Here is a 21,155-nt window from a genome sequence, read left to right on the forward strand (position 1 = left end):
CGGTCCAGTATGTTTAGAATGATTTTATTTTTTGTACAATATACATTTATAAATATACATATGTGTAAACAGAGAAAAGTATCAAAGGTCATTATAATCAGTAGGTGATGAGATTACAGAAACTATTTTCTATCTGTATATTTTTATTTTCTTTTCCTACATTAAACTGGATTAGCTGAATAATAAATTTAATTTTTCGAATTTCAAGAAAAAAGAGACAAGGAATAAAATAGATAATAGAGAATAGAAAAAGAGAAATAGAATACACTGAAGTATTTTAATAAAAGGCGAACAGTTTTCTAGGGGGCTTCCTCAGGGACTTTTATTTCAGGAATAATTAATCTTGCTCTGAGAACACAAGAGTATTTATCTTTACCTGAACCAATGAACCACAGTTTGAGAAACAATGGAGCTGTTTTAACTGATCTTGGCAATCATTTAAAAACATGGGAAATAATATCAATAATGATAAGAAACATAGCTGTCATTTATTAGATGCTTGTATTTAACTTGGATTATCTTTTTTTAATTCCCATAACAGCACTTATTGGTATTGTAGATGTGAAAACTGAGGCCTAGGCAGGTTAGGTAACTTGCCCAAGATTACACGGTACGAGATGACAGGGTGCGAGCCAGGAATCCCAAGGCCCATTCCACACTGGCCTGCTCTTGCACACACTGTACAGTGACGTGGCCAGTGCCGTGCCATCTACTCACTAGCATGCAGTATCCACGTGACTAGATTCCTCTTTAGCTTGGAGAAATATTGCGTGGCGTGGTTGTTTAAGATATGATTAAGGCAAAAAACAAACAAAAAACCTCATTCAATATGCCAAGTGTCAAAAAGAATGAAGTATTTTATCATCATCTGGATATTTCAAATATGTATACCTATAATATTCAGTACATTCAGAGGGCTGCTTTCTTCTCCCTGACTTTTGTCTCATGTCTGAATCCATGTGACAAAGTTCAGAGCATGTAAATCAAAGTCACGGGGAGGTCTAATTCCAATATTACTCTGATATTTATGGCAAATGATTCTTTTCTGTTAGTGTTTCCTCTACACACAGAGAAGATAGAACATCTAGCTCTAAAAAATTAACAAATGATTATTCTGAAAATTCTTCTTAAAACTAAGTTAAGGAATACTAATTAGGTTCTTTCATTAAGTAACAGGAAAAAAATCCAGTGTCACATATTAACACATTTATCAAATTTTCAGCTTGATTCTCTTCCTATTGATGTAGTGGCAATAATGGCAGTGAACACTAGGAGCAGAAGACGTATCATCCTGTTGAACGTGTTTTCAGTTTTCACTAACCCATGTGATTGTTGGCAGACCTTTGGCAATCTGAAGTGAGTGAGCTATGTGGTATTGTAATACAGAGTTCAGGTCAGTGTTTCTTGACAAAATACTTTGTTGGTTCTGTTTTCCCTTGGTGATCAAAATACCATCACCATTATAAACCTTCTTATAGGCAAAAAATAGATAGCAGAAAAACTTGAATCTTTGCAATTTGGATATTTGCACAAATAATGTGCACAAATGATGTAATTTAATTTATTACATTAAATTTAATATACATATTATATCTTTATCATGTATTATATAATATAGCTGTTTTTATAAATTGATCCTTTATGTCAAAGTAAGTTTCTTTCTAATGAAAAATGATAGTAATTATACTTTATTTCCTTTTTTGGCAAATTGGAAAATTGATGCTAGTTGAAGCTGACCTTGATTGAATTTAGTTTAAGAGAAAACAATTTCATCAACTGAAGCACTTAAAAATTATATTTCTCGGGCAGGCCACGGTGGCTCAGCAGGCAGGAATGCGTGCCTGCGATGCCAGAGGATCCAGATCCAGGTTCAATTCCCGGTGCCTGCCCATGTAAAAAAAAAATATATATATATATATATTTCTATAACAGGAAGGTCATACAAATTCATCAACAAATGCATCTGATGCAAAACAGTTCATCAACAAAAACAAAGAAGGTGGAACAGTTGCAAAGGAATCAACAATCTGTATGTTGTCCTCTGGGTTTTGGTCTCAGCTCTTACAACATGTAACCTCGAATACTCCTGTTGGATATGGGGGCCCATTGAAAAGCCGGACCTAAGAGACTTGTAGAGGAAGAAAATGTACTCTGTCAGTGTTTGTTTCTCCCTGTGACACAACTTTCGGCATACTTATCTGTTGATCTGTTTTCCAGAAGGACTCACAATCACAGTGGGCTCCCAGAGCTGGAACTTGAGATGAGTCGTTTGCTTAAATTATAACTGAAATAGAACTTTTTGGCCATTTACCCTGATAAGAAAGAATATCAGAAAGTTTAAACTCACTGGCAAAAGAATTGGGGCTGGCTTGGCAGAAGCACTGCATTGACGAGCAGCCCAGGCTACCGTGATCTCGTAATTTCAGTGTGCCCAGCTTCCTGCCTCTTCTTGTTACCCTCCCACTGTCTCATTTCCTGAAGATGGTTCATACTTTTTATTTTTTAACAAAAGCTTAACCTAAGGTTTTCTACATTGATTTTTTTCCTTATTCCTCCATAGCAAACTTATTTGTGAATGAGCACAATATTTTTGTCAGAAATATCAGGGATAAGTTTTGGTTTTATGGTATAGCTATTCTGAAAAAATGTTGAATTAGTGCCTTTCTTTTGGGACTATACTGTGAATTTACCTACATTATTATATAAGTTTCAAATGACACCAATAAAAGGGACAATGTTGATATTTAAGGGTGGCACAAGCAAGTGCCTTTTACGCTTAATTGCTACTTCATTTGCTTTGAGGTACTTTTAGACAACCAGGGGAATAAGTCCAGACTCTTTAGCTGTTTCCTGAGTTGGGTTTTACCAGTTAATACCCAGAACCTTTTTGTTTCCATTCATTTAGTTCTCATCTACAAGAGCATTAGAATAAACTGTCCACTTATTAATTCTGATTTTTCCTGAAAATAAAATGTCACTTTTTTTGGTTATATGTACTCATTAACTTAGATCTGGAGGCTTCTCCTTTCCTTAGTCAAAGTTACAACAGGTTTAAGCAGCCTGTAACACAGGTTTGTCTCAGTGGCACCTGGAATCAGCTACTGGTGTCACTCAACAGTCAATCAACCATAGATACCTATATCCATTCTCTTCCTTTTCTGCATCCTTCCTTCTGGATGCCTCCTCCAGTTCTCTTTCCCTTCTTTCAGGTACACTGTGGTCTCTCGCTCTACTCCCCACCCACGCCTCTCTCTCTTTCTGTCACTCTCTTTCTTAACATCACTGTTGCAACTCCAAGGTGCTTCAAAAAACTCAAGGGAAAGAACTTCCAGTTCTCAGAACATACATTTAGACTTAAATGCTGTGACACCCCTGAAGGAGAAAGTTTGTGCTAAACTGTCTTACAAGTTTCATATCTATAAGGGACAAGTTTCTATAACTGGGCATATTGTTCCAAGTGGTGAGACTGGTCAGTCTATAGAGACTAAGGAAGAAATCTTCTTTAAAGGTTATTATGAGTTCAGAATAACCTTAGAATTCATCTGGTCCTGGGTTCCCACACTTACCTGACTGTAAAAATTACCTGGGTCTTTCCCTAAATAATGGAATTTCCTAGGCCTGGACTGCAAGAAATGTGAGAATTTTTGTTGTTTTGTTTCATTTTAGTTTTTTTTACAAACTCCCCAGGTAATTCTTAGGATCAAATCATTTGGGAAGCCACCTCTTACAGTTAAGGAAACTGAGGTTAATCACTTGATTGCTGGGGCTACTCGGGCAGTGAATAGGCTGAAGTCCTGTCTCAACCATATATTAATGGTGTGATATTTATTATCTAACTTAAATATTGTAACATCCTTTACTTGAGATTAGGACCTGTTTCTTGGGACTAATTATGTTAATAAAATGAGGTGATATGTAATAGTGCTTTGCAAGCCACAAAAAGCTAGATGAATATTAAGTATTTATTAAGTAGCTAACAGAGGATACCAGTTCCATGGTTTTTGCTTCACCCCAGTGGTTCTTTATTGCTTTGTTGAAGTAGTTTGAGTTTATTATTCTAAACTGGAAACTAGCTGTTGATTTTTAAGGATATAAAAAATTTTCTTCTTTTCTGTTAGTAGTACTGTTTGATTTAAAGCCACAGTTTTAGCATTTTATGTTGATTAGCATTCTGATGGATGCAGGGAGCATTTAATATCTCTTGAGCAAAGTTGAGACTTAAACCAATTATCCCTGTGCAGGTGTGAAATTGAGGCAACTCTTGAAAGGCTAAAGAAATTAGAACGTGATCTCAGCTTCAAAGAGCAGGAGCTTAAAGAACGAGAAAGACGTTTAAAAATGTGGGAGCAAAAACTGACAGAGCAGTCCAACACCCCGGTGAGTATTAGCTACAAGGTTAACTTATCCCTTCCCTCCATCTTTCCAAGTACATGTAGGAAACATGGCTGAGCATGGCAGCATGGCATCTATTTTCCTCCCTTCCTCCACATTCCTAGCTCCTGATTTCCTGCTTTATTGCCTATTTGTTAAAAGGCCCATATTTATACACACATCATGTTCTTATCTAATTTCAATGAACAAAGTGCAGAAATTTAGATGAAAAGCTTATCCTATTTGTGGCTGTTTTCTTAAGAACCATTATTCTATCAGTATATTTGTATATTAGAATTACTAAAATAAAATCCAAAGTATTTTCCCACCATCTGTTAGATCCTTAAAACAGGGATCTAAATGCTAATTAACTCTTTTGAGTCTAATAGTAATTAATAAATGTGACACCAGGAGCACTAGCTCTCTAAGAAAGTCTTTGACATGTCAGGTCTTAACCAAGTTTTCCTTCTAAAATGGAGCTAACCTAAATGGCATATAAATAACAAGCAGTGATATTCCTTACTCAATTCCCTATTACGATCTTGGGCAACTAAAGATTGGAAAAAGACTTCTCTTTCGACAAGTTTTTAATATTTACTACACCTCAGGAATGTTTTAGTTTCTTCCAAATCTCATATTTGAAGGAATAAAAAAAATCTTTTTAAGGATTTCATTATTTGTACACTACCTTAATCCTACATGCTGGCATGATATATAATCAGATGTCAGCATTCATCCCCATTTTAAATGATTTATCATTTTCAGGGAGTTAGGTGTGTATTTATAATTACTTTTTTCCAGGATTTGTAATAGACAATATTTGTCCACTTTAGAATCACAAATAATGGCAAGATTAAAAATAAATTTGTTGATTGCTATAAATCACATAGTTTGTAAGTGGCAGAGGGCTAAATAAATGAGAATTAATACTTTTCTCTGAAAACTTTTCTATGTCTACCAGCATGCCCAAACCAGCACATCCAAAATATATTTAAACCTGTCACACAGACTTGGTCATTCAAGAAAGACGCTTTCTCTGCTTGTTTTACCTAAACATTCCATGAACTTAACCCAGAGAGGAAAGCTGAAGTAAATATGTTCTACCTTTGCACCAGGAAGCATGTGGGCAGTTTTTCTGAACTTTCTACCATTGTCAGTTTTCATATGAGGTCTGGAGCAGAAACTGTTTTGCCAAATCATAGGGTTAGTTATTAGAGGCAGACAGGAGATGAGCTCTTGTAGCTTCATGTTTACTGCTCTTTTCAATCATACCTGTCCTAATAACCAGAACAGTTTTTTATTAAAACACAAAAGCTAAGTACCAGGTAGAGAAAATAGGACCTAATAACATTAAATTTTGAGAGCAAGTAGATAAAACTTATATGTAAATAACTTACTAAAAGTAATATATTTCAAGAGGATATAGCATATTTATGCATTCAACATTTGTTTGACTTACATTTATCAATCACTTAACTATATCAAGACACAGTGCAAGGTATAAGAGATATAATGATGACTAGATCAGAAACTGTTCTTCCCTTTATTGAGTATTTCATTCAAGAACTAAGAATTTTTTTTAAATAAAAAATAAAAATAAACTTGTTACATATTTTTAAATTCATGTTTGTTGCTTGTGTAATACCAATAAAAATATTTAAATGCCCTTCATCTTATGATCTTCCATAAAGCATTAAGTCTTACTAAGTAGCTAATGCCCAATTGCCATATATTTTTCAATGTATAAAGAATACAGTGTTTTGCTTCCTTTTCCACCTTATGTAAAGAGACAACCTGATATCCACAAAAGGAAAATACAGTGAAGTTAAATGTTTATTTTCAGATTTAACTTTTCAAAAATGACATTGATTATGTAGAGCATCCCAAAGTAAGAATCGAATTGCTATGCATAAGACTATCATGGAACATTAGAAAGCCATCACCTTTTAGAAATTCAGTGAATTGAACTTGGCCTTCAAAAACAAGTTCAGGGAAGTTTCCTGTTCAGGTTGAATCAGTACCCGCAGGCACACTCAGAAAGTGTTAACCTAGGATCTGCAAAGAAGCAGCTATTTTCCTGAAGCTGATGGGGCAGGAGCAAGAACATGGCCTGTCCCTGTAGCATACCTTCTGAAGTCTGAAAGGTTGTTTGTTTATTTTTCAAGTACTTTGAAATCTTAAGTTATAAAGTGCTGCATGGCTTAACTCTTTCTAAATGTAGTATTATAAAAGAAAACTTTTAACTACCTATTATGGTATGTCTTAGAACCTTTCTTTGGTTTATTGGCATGGTTTTACTAAGAAATTATGTGCTGTCTTGCATGCATCATCGCTTTTAGTAAGGTAGCTGTGTAATAAATAATAAAACACTAAGGGTGCTCAGTAGGTTGTATGCTTGTGTTTTAACTCCAGAAAACTTTCTGTAAAGAAACTGCTCTGAGGGCTACCATCTAACAATGAACAGCATGAAGCACAATCTCAATGAGATTTTCTTCCCTTTTTTACTTATGGGGGCTAAGTTTTCTTTTTTTTTTTTACAGTACTTATGTTTAATGTCTCTTCTGCTTAGAACTTGTATTTCTGAAGGAAGAGTGTTTATGCTCAGGTATTTTATAAGTAGCTGTTTTCTTTTATCCTCACATCAGTTTCTAGTTGGCTTTCAGTGGGGTTTCTGAGAGAAAGATAAAATAAACCTTTTAAAAAGGAAGTGACTGGAGATTTAGGTTATCTGTATATAGCCACATTTTATGATCCTAAGATGATTTCTCCATGCATAAATATGGACATTAACTTTTAAATAATAGTTGTAGCTTGATGTAAAATTTATTTACACTATTTCTTTAAAGGATTAATGCTTATTTGAGAGATTTGTTGAGCTCTTTAGTGTCTAATATAATGTGAGGAAGGACCCATGAAATAATATAAACCACAAAGAGTTTCCTAAAGTATCTGAACATTGAAGTCAACTTTGAGAAGCCAGGAAGTTTGACAGCTAGGGAAATAATATCCTCTTCCAGTATTAAAGGATCTAAAGCAACTTTTTCTTCTATATATCTAGTACTTTTTAACTGAATTATATGAAGTTACTTTGTTGAACTAACAACTCTTGAAATCTTTTCCTAAGAGAGTAAGCTATTTTTAAAATATCAGCTCTAAAGTCAATTTAAAAATTGAAAGAGAAAAAAAAGGTAATTGATCCTAAATAGTATCTTTATTCCCAAAATTAAGTCATCACAGAGACATATTATTTATACATTTTTAATCATAAATTTACCCATATTTTTAAAATAACACCTAAAATATAAGCCTTAATTTGTGCATTTCACAAAAGAAGAAGCAGTAGCATTTTCCAGCTCCAAACAATTTTACCTCTGAAATGAATATAGCTAACATTTATCTGAGTAAGTTCGCAGTTCAAAACAGTTACATAAAGTAGAAAATAATGATCTAAAACTGCAGTGAGAAGAAGTCCTAGAAAATAGTTCTGTTAAAAGAAGGAAGTATGTAGTAGAGAATGGAGAGAAAGGTAACAACCTAAATTAATACTCATTTCCTTTCCTCCCGGTTTTCACAAGTGTTTTACCTACTTGTTTATGATTTAAATATTAGAAATAGAATATGTCAGAATTTGTTCCCAAGTGAATTTTTCATAAATGGCATTAATGGTTTTATATCTGATCTGACTATAAGAAGTTAGAAATGAGTGAATTCTAGGCCCATTTTTAGTTTATTGTCAAAATACTAAAAAGGTAGTTAACAACCCCAATATCCCTAGAACTGTATTGACTACTGATCTGTTTTGGTGCTTTTCTTCTTTGGTTCAAAGTTCTTGAGTTATACTTGAGATTTAATCTCTACCTAATTTCTTTTTTAAAATATGGTTAAATAAAGCTTCCTTTGTGAAAGGGAAACTGGAAAAAATTAGGAGAAATCTTATAAACTTTTATTTTAAGCATAATGAGGGTTCAAAACTTGCAACTTCCTTTCCATTTGAAATCTGGCTTGCTATGGTGCTTCGCAATCTTTTAATCATGATTTATTTTGTCATTCATAAATTATGGCAAAAGCAAATCAGCTATTAAACAAATCCTCATATAATTCCTTACGTTCATTTATTTCACTAATCATTTACCTCCTGGGTAACTAATTTTGGCAACTAATTTTGTGGTATCTATTTCTTTTATTTAAATTGATCCTAATTTCTTTTTTTACTTCTGTCCTTTCTTCCATTTTGATAGCTTCTCTTGCCTCTTGCTGCAAGAATGTCTGAGGAGTCTTACTTTGAATCTAAAACAGAGGAGTCAAACAGTGCAGAGATGTCATGTCAGATCACAGCAGCAAGTAACGGGGAGGGACATGGCATGAACCAAAGTCTGCAGGCCATGATGCTGATGGGCTTTGGGGATATCTTCTCAATGAACAAAGCAGGAGCTGTGCTGCATTCTGGGATGCAAATAAACATGCAAGCCAAGCAGAATTCTTCCAAAACCACATCTAAGAGAAAGGGGAAGAAAGTCAACATGGCCCTGGGGTTCAGTGATTTTGACTGGTCAGAAGGTGATGATGATGACGGTGAGGAGGAGGAGGATGAGAATGACATGAATAATAATAGCGAATGAAAACAGAAGGCAAAGTAATACAGTTGAAAATGTTTAGCAAAAAAAAAAAAAAAAACAAACTTGCTCTCTCATTTTGTATGAAAACCTATAAGGAGGTAGAAAATGAAGCACTGCATTTTTAGGCCTATCACATTTAAATAGCTACTTTATTAATTTTACTTTTGTTTTATTTCTTGCTTACAGAAATACGGGGAAAAGTAAGCCAAAAAGACACATTTAATGAATCAGCCAAATGTGGTGCCTGATTATAGAAATTTGTGATTCCATATTCAATATAGTATTTTTTAACTATTGACTTTCTGGCATTTTCTTTTAATGATACTTTATAGTTTGTATTTGCCTTTTTTTCTTCTATCCTACTGGTTAAAAAAAAGAACTTGCATTTTGAACAAGCACTCTTAACTCCTCAAATTTTTCTTTGACCTTGATTTTCCTGTTATGTATATCCTTTTTTTTCTTATAGCAATACACTGAAATATAAAAAATGATTGATAGTGACTACAAATCCAACAACAAAAAAATTTGAAATGAAAGAAGGTTATAACAAAATTCTTCTTCAGAAATACCTAAATACCAAGGATTTTTAAAACTAAATAGCACATCTACACAAAGTAAAACCTGGGAGTTGTTCTCAGTACTACATTTGAAGGAGAAATACTCTAATTTGAAACCAACAGCAAATGTTGTAGGCTTTCATTCATATCACTGCTAGCCCTAAAAGCTTGTTAACAACAGCACACTGTCATCTAAGACTTAGCTTGTACTGTATTCAAACAGAAAGACATGGTCTTAAAAGGAAATATTCAGGCAGGGTGAGAGCTTGGGGCTGCCCTGCCCACCACTTCAGATAAGGGGTGTGTGCATGTTTGTTTGTTTTCTTGTTCTAGAGGGGCATGATAATCCTGGATTTTAAATATACAGAGAGATATTTTAAAGAGGAAATTAACTATTGTAAAAGGAATAGTAAAGATAAGTTATACTTATTTAGGCAAAAGTGGAAGCTGGATGTTCTTTTCTAATGTTCCAAAGTTGTCTTAAAAAAAAAAAAAAAATCCTGACTCAGCAATGCTAGTATTACAAAAAAGCAGATGTAGGTGCTGCTTTAAAAACCTGGAAAACTAGAATATTCTCAGAATGTTATCAAATATTTGTCAAAGCTTGTTTAAACTAGAAACTTCAAACAAAACCAACAAAATGTTTGTAATTATATAAAGAAAAGCAAAAGAAGACAAATTATTTTTTTCCGCCTAAAATAGAAAACAGTATCATGCATTGACTATTCGGCCAAAATATTCTTGGTGGTTCTTTTTCCAGCATTTTAAGAAAGAATATCATCATCATAGATATTATCTAATACCATTTCTAAGTATATTCAATCATAAAAAGTCTCTTCTATTTGAAGCGTGATACGTTTCTGAACCCCACTGAGAGCTGTAAAATTCCACCAAGTGATCAGTGTGCAGTGCCATCTTTATGTGAAGAAAAGTAGTGTTTATAATAATAAACCAATCTGGGTGTGAGATTATGTAACGTAGTGATAAAGAGAGGGATCTGGAGTCATATAGTGATTCAGGAAGTTGGGTCTACTCGCGGAGCGGTTGTGAGCAAATTATTTAACCTCTGTGTGTTTGCTCATTTAAGGCGGGAATGGGAATGGTGCCTCCCTCAAAGGGTTGTTTGAGGGTGAAGTGTGATATTCATGTGAGCACTTCATGTAGTGCCTGGCCCATGGGAGTGGTCAATGTTAGCTATTTTTAACTGTGCTGATGAAAAGACAATGAAAAATAAGTGGTTTTAGTAACCTTCTGGAAAACTGAACTATCAGTTTCAACAGATATTTGTTCAGTCATATGAGATGAAATTAAAAGGTGATAGCTTTCAGGAAAGTTAAAGAGTACACTCTTATTCTGCAAGTTATATCAACAAATTTATCCTGTTCCTCTAAAGACTTATAAGCCCTGGCCAGGTTTACCTGAGCTGAGGTGTTCGCAGTCTGTGCCACGGTCCACACACTAAGCAAACAGAAAGAGCTGACTCGCCGAGAAGGTGGGTTCCCCACATCCACATTGTGCTGTGGCATCTGTGACTGTGCGCGCAGAGATACGGATACACGCACTCCGCTGTGCAGTGCTGGTGGCAGGCACACACACAAAGACACAGCTTGTGTGTTCAGACAGAGAGGTGTTCAGTGACTCGAACTAGGTCACTCAAGTAGAAAATCTAAGAGTGAAGCAGTAGGGACCCTTTGCTACTCTTGACTTCCCAGCATTTTCCCAGTGGAAAAGCTTCTTGCACCTTCCCAGGGAAAGAGTAAGTCATTCATGCATTCATTCAGTAGATATTCACTGAGCTCCTAATTACTTACTGTTCCAGGCACTGGGGAAGCAAAAGACAAAATTCCTCGCCCTCAAGTAGTTTACATTCTTGTGAGTGGAGATCGACCATAAAAGTACCTCATATAGAACACTTGATAGGTACATACTGAAAAAATAAGGCAGGGAAGAAAGCCAAGGCATCTGGGGGAGAGTTGCAGTTTTTAAAATGTGGTCAGGAAAGGCCTCCCTGATAAAGTAACATTTTAATAAAGCTGAAGGTAAGAGAATCTCTGTGGGCTAATTTCACGATCTCTGAACTTTTTATAAGAATATAAACCTTGTATCACGTTTAAGAATAATCAACAAATTTAGAACCTGTGAACTGAATGAAACTGATGTTTTTCTTAATGTACATATAAATACATATCATTGCACATAAACAGTCAAATAAAGCCAAAAGACTTTATTATAAAAAGACTCTGTACCCAGGCCTAGTTTGCCATTTCTCTAATCCTTCATCTGCTACCATTTTCCTCACCAGTATTCCAGAGAAGTCTATATACAACACTCTCCCATAGAGAGAGAGATGGCAAGGAGTTAGGCTATAGTAGAACTGATGAGCTTGTTTATTATTTTCTATCTGGAATTGGACTATAAATAGTTACCATATGGCATTGTCTCTGTTGCTTTCTAGTCTAAATCATTCTTCCCCTGCAGGTTGGAAAATGTTGAAACATCCCTGAAACCTGAATCATATAATTAGAATTTTAAGGTGTTCTCACTCTAGCTGTAAAAAACATTTTAGAAGACTTTAAACTCTTAATTTTATTAATTTCATAAAGAAATGTTTATTAGCCATATGCAAAAGTTTTAATGATGTCAACTTGTGCAACTTCTAATTCACTTTTCAGATAAAATTTTGAAATGGCAATTTATTGGTGCTGGATTTATTTCCAAGCGCTTGAATTGCAAAAATGTACATTTATAAAGAGAAGAGTAAAAGATGCACTGAGAAATTTAAAGACTCGTAATGAGAATTGAAACCCTAGTGGTTCTCAATCCGGTTGGTGCTGTCACCTAATGGTATTTGAGAATGCTGGAGCTGGGGGCGTATTGTTGGTTGTCATAGTGACCAGGGCATTTGGTGCCCCATGTCAGCTATGGTAAGGCCTACATGCCAGGGAGGGTCCCACACAGCAAAGAATTCCACCTACAATGTTGTCCCTTCCCCATGGAGAAACTTGCTAAGACTGACAATTCCACATCTTACCAATTTTCCCCCTCGACAAAATTACCCAAGTCACGAGATGCATTTTCAGGATTACAACTACTATATTAATATGAATTTTGTAGCTTTATGGCATTTATCTGAAATCACCAGTTGTGGAGATGGTTTCCTTTCCCTTAAGAATGCCGATGGAAACTTTACGAAACAGCTAAACTCACCTTAGGTCACTCTTCTATTACATCGATTCCATAATAAATAAAAAAATAAAAGCCTTGTTGAGGTACCTAAAGTTCTGCAAAAAAGCCAGGTTAAATTGAAACTCCTTTTTGGTAATAGTAATTTACTTAGCAAAATCACATTTTAATATTTTACATGAATAACCAGTGGGGAGAAGTTGAAGGCATAGTTTAATAAGCTTATTACTGCAGCTCTGGACATGTTAAGGGCTGTTTTGTAGCCTGTGATTTTTAACTGTAGTGGATTTCTTTTAGACTTTTTAACACCAGCTGAGGTATCAGACCTGATCCCCATTAAAATCAATGTTCGTGGCTGTTGGGAGAAATCCAGAATAATTCTCATGGCATTACTATGTACATAACTTTGATTTTTAGAGTTTTCATTAGAAAGATAAGAGTTTTATGAAAGATCATTTTTAAATTTATTCTGAGTTAAATATTGATACTTTTTTTGAATTTTGATACACAAGATTTCATTGCAGCCTTCTGAAACTAGCAGTCTCACCACACCACCTACATATTAAGGCATAATTTTTCTATAATCAGGCACCTTTTGCTGCTTTCGAATGACTGTTGTTTAGATTTTAAGCATTGCCAGAGAGAAGAATCTGTTCTATTCTTTTGATGGTAGCACAGCCTGAAAGCTCTAGATGCAGCCTTTTCTGTGATGAAAAATGAAAGTCTCCCAGGGAAATCTGGAGGACCAGACACGTTTCCTTGGATTCCAACTTAGTTTGCACTCTATTGCTTGTGACGAACTTTATGGCATGTGATTATTTTTCTTTAAAACAAGAGTTCCAAGCACCTGCAGTAATTATTTTATGTTGTGTGCAGAACAGTATATCTTTTAATGTCAGATAACGATACCCTGCACATATTGCTTTTGCACTCTTTTAAATATTTTGTACTAAATGATAGAAAATATTTATATTCTTTGAGTGTGAGCTTTGAATAGATGGCATTATCACCTTATTGTGGTTTTTTTTTAACGAAAACTTTTTCCTCAATGATTCTATTGCAATGTTATTTTGAGCAAGTCCTATGCCAAATATCTTATGTAATGTTTATATGGAAGATTAAATTTTACTCTTGTGTGGTAAGCTATTGACTTCATAGTTGGAATTTGATATTCCAGCACAAACTCTACAATGTATTCAGAAATCCAAGTTGGTGTCATACATTTCATTTTGATGTGAACTTTTCTTTGCTTTCCTTTGTTCTGAAACTCCATTTTGCAATAAACGTTTTGACAGTAAATCCCTTTGTTTTGTGTTGCTGTGTATATAAGATTTTTGTTAGACTGGATTTCCAACACCCTTTGAAAGAATCACTGTCACACACATGTACATGAGTTTTAGCTTTTCTCACCTGAAGTCAGTTGGAGTGTAAATAATGAATTTGTAAAGTGATGGGGCAGTCATGAAGTAGGTCCTTATCCCCACAAAGACACAGAAAGGCTTAGAACTCACCCTGCAACAGATATGGTAACAAGGTACAGAAAACATAAAAGAAATGGTAAGCCTCTGTGTGCCTGGAGAGCATTAACTCTCATTCCCTGTCTTGCCAAATTCAAATTGTTTTGAAGCAGTGCCTGGCTCCAACCTTCCTCTCACTGATCTTTGCAAGCCTCATGCAAAGAATCCTGCTGGAGCGAGTATCAAGCTGAATCCAGTGCCCTTCCCTTGGCATCGTATAGATGCGCCACCTTCAGAGCACAAGAGGTCCCTTCTCCTCTCCTTTTGATAGAACCAAAGATGTTGGTTTTGATTAGTTGTGTCATTCACAACCATTATTGTATTCCAGAAATACTCATTTCTCAATTTTGTCTAGCACAACATTTGGAAATTGTATACAAATCAAAACATAACACATTTCCCCCACCCCCCATAAAAGCCAGCCTAGATGCAGGGAAATATTTCTCCAACTCAGTCTGTTGTTTCATGAGCTAATCAAAAAAGTTCCTTATTTCACATTTGTTTCTGTGATAGAAGGAATGTCATGTCTCTGCAGCTGTATCCAGCTGCCCTGTGAAGAAATAAAATGTCTTGTATTTTCTTTGATCGAGTTCAGCTTTAGACTCTATTCCTCAAGTCATTTTCCTCTCTGCATTTATTAAAGCAAGAGAGTGTATTTGGCAATTGCTACATACATCAAATGTTTCAGAGGAAAAAGTGGCAACCCTTGAGGGAAACAGTACAAGGGGATAGCAGACTATGTACAGAATAGTAGAGCTTTAAATGTACACTTCATACTCTTGCAACTTTTATTTATTTTAACCAGAGGGTTTTTAAAAATTATTCCACCAGAGTCTGCTTTTTTCCCATTTTTCTCCAACATGCACAGCATTTTGTTGCTCCAATTAGGTGAAGGTACTTACCCGATCTTCCCTCCCCCACCCCCACCCCCACCGCCAGTTTTTTGCTTTTTGTTTCTCTTCACTTGGAATCACCTCACTTCCTGCTTTTCACTGTCCTGCTCAAGCCACGAGGCCTTCCATCCCTCCCATCTTGTTCTATGAATCCCTCTCTGAATATGTCACTGTTTTCTCTGGTATCCCCAAAAGCCTTGAGTTTTACTAGAGAATTCAGCATTTTAGTGTTTGTATCTTTGAATTTTATCCTGTTCATTCAAAGGAAACGAACCAGGTATTATATGTCAGGCACTCAGCTAGACACTGAGTGTCTCGATCAAGATGAAGAAAGCCTTAGATTCTCCCATTCGAAACCAACATCTTTTTTTACCCTCAATTAATGAAAAGCTCTTTGAAGTCAGGAGTCATATCTTTCCAAGCAGGGTTTTGAGTATGTGAGTACAAAATAAATACCCACAGATTAGAAGGAGTAACTGCTCCCCCGCCTCTGATTTTTTGCCCTAAAGTAAAAGCAGCCAAAGTCAACTTCCTTTTTCAACTCACCGGTGAAAAGTATTATTTGTAACAGAGGTTCAGTGACACTTTGCCATTTTATCTCATGATCTATCCAAATATTTGGCAAGTTGTTAGTTAAAGCTAATGGCTATATCAAACTTAAGCCAGTGAACGGTACACCCAGAGTTTTTCAAATTCATGTAAACATTTATTGTTTAATTCATGGCCATGAGAAAGGCTGCTCTTTGGTGCAGGCTAAGGTCCCCTGTAAAAGTCTTCCTTCATGCTTGGGCTCTTGACAGTGAGGTCTTTAAATCTGTTTTAGTTATGCCAACTCTGCAATCTCGGTTTCTTAGAACAGCTCCTATTTCACATGTCTTTCATGCATGGGACCTAATATTTGGCTTTTAAAATATAATGCGAGTAAGATATTTAGATAAACTTCAGAAATTCCCCTATGAGAATAAGCATAATATGCCATCTGATTACCAAGTAGTTGCTTTGGAATCTTCATTAATAATCAAATAGTGCTCATGTTGGCTGAGAGTTCCCAGGAAGGCCCTGTTATGGAACAAATGTCAGTAATCCCTTGACTGCCAAGACCCTCTTGTGGGATATAAAAATTCTATTGATAATTTTTTAGATCATTTACTTGAGGCTTTCTTCATATGAGCCACAAATAATCAAGTGGATCAATTTCTAAGATAAATTAGAATGGCCAAAATCGTATGATACAATTTAGCATTAAGAATCAGTACACTCATTAAATGAAGATAAAGGTGAATTTAGTTTGCATGGCAGCTTTGGGGACTTAAAGCATGTCAGTTTTTGTGATAAAGAATAGGTTCCTAGTAATGAATTTGTTATGGGCTTTTAGTTCCTATCTCTGATTGATTGTATTCCGGGAACTATGGCAATGTCCAACTTGGAGAAATAGATGAAGAAATGTGATAAAAATAATTTCCAAGACTCAAAAATTTCCAGCCTCCTTCCTGAAATCAAAGCCCAGTTGAGAGGCAGCATGTAATACTGGAAAAAGGATGGATTTAGAAGCCAGGTGGACCAGGGTTTTAACCCCAACTCTTCTACTTTCTAGATGTTTGTCTAGAAGGGTTTTTGTCTGCCTCAACCCCCACCGCCCGCCACTTCCTCATCTATAAAATGGGTTGATAATACTTACTTGCAGTGTTAGGGTTGCAAATTGATGAGAAAATGAATTTACATTGCATCTATGTAAAGTTGGTACCACAGTGCTTGGCATGTATAATAGTTGTTGAATAAATAATAATTATTAGCTCTTTTTAAAGGCTGAACGGCACTGGGAATTGGGAAATGGGAAAAGAAGAATGTAAACCATCGTAAAGATTTCTGTGTCTGTAAATTTGCTTTCTTCATACTGCCATTCAACTATTGGAACCCAATACTGTCCAAGGAAAGCAAGGAGGCCACTCCTGGGTTTTATAACTCCTGCACACAAGGGAAAGCAGCCTGAAAATTATCAAAGCATCTTATTCCCTGACTCCCATTTTCTCTCCCACTTTAAGATGCTAGAGCCCATTTCTTCTAAATGTTTTGCAGAAGCCATCGTGTTAGAATCCAGTGTGGTCCTTTGGCAGATGCAGTCCTCTGGGGAGAGGTTCAAATTTGTCATAGGTTGCAGCATGAATTATTGGCTTTGCAAGCTGATGGTTTACTAACAGTTTTCATTGAGTGTCTGCTCTGCGCCATGTACTAAGAGAAGAAAAATTCAGGACATACAAAGTCCCTACAAAAAGAGCTCACAAAGTACAATGAATTCTTACTGAGGGGATGATGTACATTGTTGGCTTCTATGGTCACAATCCTTGGAGCACTGAGAAATTCGTCTTAAGATCAGGGAAATTATTTTCAATTCAATGTAACCTGCAGGGGGAACCGAGCCAGAGCAGCAGCCAAGAACTAGCAAGGATAAACCAAAGACAAAGGGGTAAACCAAAAAGACAATGATAATATTACTTTTGTTTTTCATTTCATTCGTATTTCCCACGCAGCTGCTGCCTTCCTTTGAGATTGGTGCGTGGACTGAAGACGACGTGGTAAGCTTCTATTAATGCCTCATTTGACCTGGACAGATATTTCATAAATTTGCCCCCAAGTTTCAAAATGCACAAGTGGAGCTCAGTCCTTAGAAAACTGTAAGGAGGAGAACTGAACAAATTCTGTTTTTCTGTTTTTTATGCAATAATGAGTTAAAATAAAGCCTCAAGAGCAAAGGAAGCATCTCTTCAAATCTTACAACAGGGTTCCATTGCCCCGTTTGCTATGAGGGGTATTCAAGATCCAATAATGACAAAATTAAGGAGATGACCCAGGATACCAAGAGAACAAACTAAAGGAAAAAAAAAAGAGAGAAGGAGAGAGATCTTAACTTTTCCAAAAATTCCAGGAATGGAGTTTGTGGAGAAGGATCTGGTAAAGGCAAGCTAGGATTCTGCTGAACTGGGTTTTTTCCCACCTTAGGGCTGTCTGGAAAGTCACATGTTTGGATTTGCCTTCTTTACTCTGAACTTTCCAAGAAGGAGTGGACACAGATGCTGCCAGACATTCTCTGCAACTGTAGCTGAAAAAGTTCCCGTGTTTTTGAGAGGATGTGGGTGGGCTATTCAAGTCCAAAGGAAGCCCCCTCCCCTAGCTCTGGGAAGAGAGCAATCCTACTTAGCCTTTTGCATTTCTACGTTTGTTTCCTTAGTAACAAAACAGATACTAGAATTCCTGCTCAGAGTCCTCAGAGACTTATTTCTGTCAAGGTCCACATTACAAGTTCAAGGTATCATTACATGAATAAGAAAATGAGGACGTAATGCCAGGCCAAGCAGGGATCACCTCCATGACAGGGAACAGACCCAGGTGACACAAAGACTAAGCTCACCACTGTTTACCTAATCTGGTTCTGGGCCTGGGCATTTCCCTCCTTGCCCTTTGCATCCTTGTGAAGTAAAACTGCTTTCAACATTAGCTAATGTCTTTGGCTTCTAAAGGGTAAGGAAACTTGGCACCAGTTGCCTCTCTTTCTTCCCTGTCACTCACAGTGATTCTAGATTTCCTGCCAGTCCTGCTTAATAAGCAAAGAGGACTTAGGATCTCCTTTATTCACAGGCCTGGATATAATCCCTTTATCCCAGGCTACAAAGTTGGTCCTTCTCATTTGAAAAGATGTTTTTTAAAAGCCCTGAGCTCCAATAGTCATTTTAGACTTTGCTCCAAGTTTGAGTGGTTTCCAGCCCATTTAAATAAAACTCCAGGGTCCTGGGCTCCAGAGAGAAACTGAGGGACTGAGTCTAGCATCCCTCCTAGCTCCCTTCACCCAAATAATGTGAGGCTCCCCAGAACCATGTGCAAAGTAAGGGTCAAGGATTAAGGGTCAGTGGGTTAAACAGGACGTCCTCATTTGGCTACTAGGGCTGGAAGAGTTTCAAGATACATGTAATGCAACTACTTCGTTTTATGCAGGGAGAGCCACAGTTTGATGTGTCTTGGCCCGCACGGCTACTTCATGACCAGGCCTAGGACAGAAGACTCATTCTACCCATTTCTCAGTCCACTGTAGCTTGGTGCCTCATACAGTTCCTGGGTAAACAAGCACCTCTCAAACGTCCAGATGGCGACCATCAAATAATTGGGGTGGGGTGGGGGTGGAGTCACTATATGCAGGAACTCTCTCGAAAGGATCTTTTTCTCCCAAGTAAGAAGGAAATTTACAACAGTCCTCCAAGTGTCTAAGATCCCCAAAGCAGGGAGGGTATACCTCCAGTTTGAAAGGTTTACATTTTAAAACTAGATACAAGTCTTCCGTTTTACCTTTGAGGTTGAGTCAAGAACTAAATATATTTAAATTCATTGAAAACTCTTTGTTTTACTGTTAAGTCTGGCCAGTGACCATTGCATGGATCTCTAAAACCATATATATGTCCTCTCATTCACAGTATTTTTGGGTTCAGCAGCTCGTCAGAAAAGGCAAGTGGAATAGCTTACCTTCTTAATTCATGGAACTAACTTTGCTTTGGTCATTTAGTCTAATTTTCTTCTGCCTTCTAATAACGTCCTCCAGGTGACTCCTCGGAAGAGATGAGCATATATGCAAGCTTATTCAAGGAAAACAACATCACAGGCAAGCGACTTCTTCTTCTGGAGGAAGAAGACTTGAAAGACATGGGCATTGTCTCCAAGGGGCATATCATTCATTTAAAGGTACGCCAGAAAGGGACAACATTCAATTAACCAGCGTTTGCTGAGTACCTGCATATGTAACAGGTCACTTGTTAGATGCTGGGGATAGAAACAGGACTCGGCTGGTTGTTCAAGTGCTGAAATAGTTTGCTACCTGGTAATTAGCCATTGCTGCTATAGAACTTTCCTTACCGCCTCATAATCCAACAACAAAAGGGTTAATACCCGTCACAGCGGGAGTCACCTGGTTACCACCTGAATATCACCCTGTGCCCTTGTGAAGTCTTTAAAAGGTGAAAGACAAATATTAATCATATAATAATGATAAAATGACAGCTGTGAGAAATGCCATAATGATGAGGTGGGTTAGGATGGGCAAAAGCGTCTGTGTAGATGTTCTGAAGGAGCTGAGAGCTAAAGGACAAGGAGGTGTTACCAGTTGAGAGGTGGGGGCGGGGTTTTCCAAGGAAGAAGGTGACCTGTGCAAAGGCTGTGGTGTGGGCCAAAGCTTAAGTGTGTTGGGTGAGCTGCAAATCAACCAGTGTGTCTCCTGGAGAAGAGTACCCCACCCAGATTTTCAGGAGGAGAGGCCATTGAATTCCCAGAGGCCAGACAGCTGTTAGGAATCCTGAAGGACCCCTGGAACTTGCCCGGAGTCTAAATGAACCTACACTACTTCAGCAACCTAAAATCATCGGAATGTTTGTTGAATTTGCTGTCTTAGCATTTTGAACTAGAACAGACAACACTATGAGTTTTTCTAATCCTCCATTTACTCAGGAAATCCCAACATCCTAATATCCTAGCATGAAGTTGAATTCAACTTCGGTCTTGAATAACTTCAAGGCTAAACTTCTGTTTTTTGTTGTTGTTTGGTTTAATAACTAATTTAAAAAATGATTGAAACGAAAAAAGCCCACATTATAAACAATGGCAGATATTCCTGCATTCCCCTTTACTCAAAGGAATACAATAATTATTCAAATACAATTTCCCAAACGGTTTCCTCCCCCTCTTTCTTTTTTTACTATGTTCATACAATCCTCTGTTCATAAACTTTTTCCCTAAAGCTTTTTTATTGTGATAAAATATACAAACTTAAAATTTGTCATTTAAACTATTTTTAAGTTTTGATTCAGTGGCATTAAGTACAGTCACAATGATGTTTAACCATCAGCATTATTTACAGAACTTTTTTGTCAACATAAACTGTTTACCCATTAAACAACTCCCCTCCTCCCCTCCAGCCCCTGGTGACCTCTACTCTACTATCTGTCTCTCTAGAATTTGCCCATTCTAGATATCTCATATAAG

The 21,155-nt window shown here is 36.6% G+C and overlaps 1 protein-coding gene across 7 annotated transcripts in view; it reads left to right on the forward strand.

The window, feature by feature from the left end:
- The window catches only part of MAP3K20 (mitogen-activated protein kinase kinase kinase 20), a 230,073-nt gene that overhangs the window by 174,820 nt on the left and 34,098 nt on the right, over window positions 1-21,155 (forward strand). For 6 of the 7 annotated variants that reach the window (XR_013172859.1, XM_077154165.1, XM_077154166.1 and 3 more), the window contains exons 11-14: window positions 4,242-4,377; window positions 17,666-17,710; window positions 19,598-19,628; window positions 19,723-19,862. Coding sequence is in view for 6 of the 7 variants with exons in the window: in XM_077154165.1 (XP_077010280.1) it covers window positions 4,242-4,377; window positions 17,666-17,710; window positions 19,598-19,628; window positions 19,723-19,862 (352 nt within the window). In the remaining variant the exon portion in view is untranslated. Of the gene's footprint in view, window positions 1-4,241; window positions 4,378-8,609; window positions 14,027-17,665; window positions 17,711-19,597; window positions 19,629-19,722; window positions 19,863-21,155 lie in introns of those variants that run through there. The other variant, XM_077154171.1, reaches the window with a different exon arrangement.

Source organism: Tamandua tetradactyla, chromosome 3 (assembly GCF_023851605.1).
Source record: "Tamandua tetradactyla isolate mTamTet1 chromosome 3, mTamTet1.pri, whole genome shotgun sequence".
Classification (NCBI taxonomy): Eukaryota; Metazoa; Chordata; class Mammalia; order Pilosa; family Myrmecophagidae; genus Tamandua; species Tamandua tetradactyla.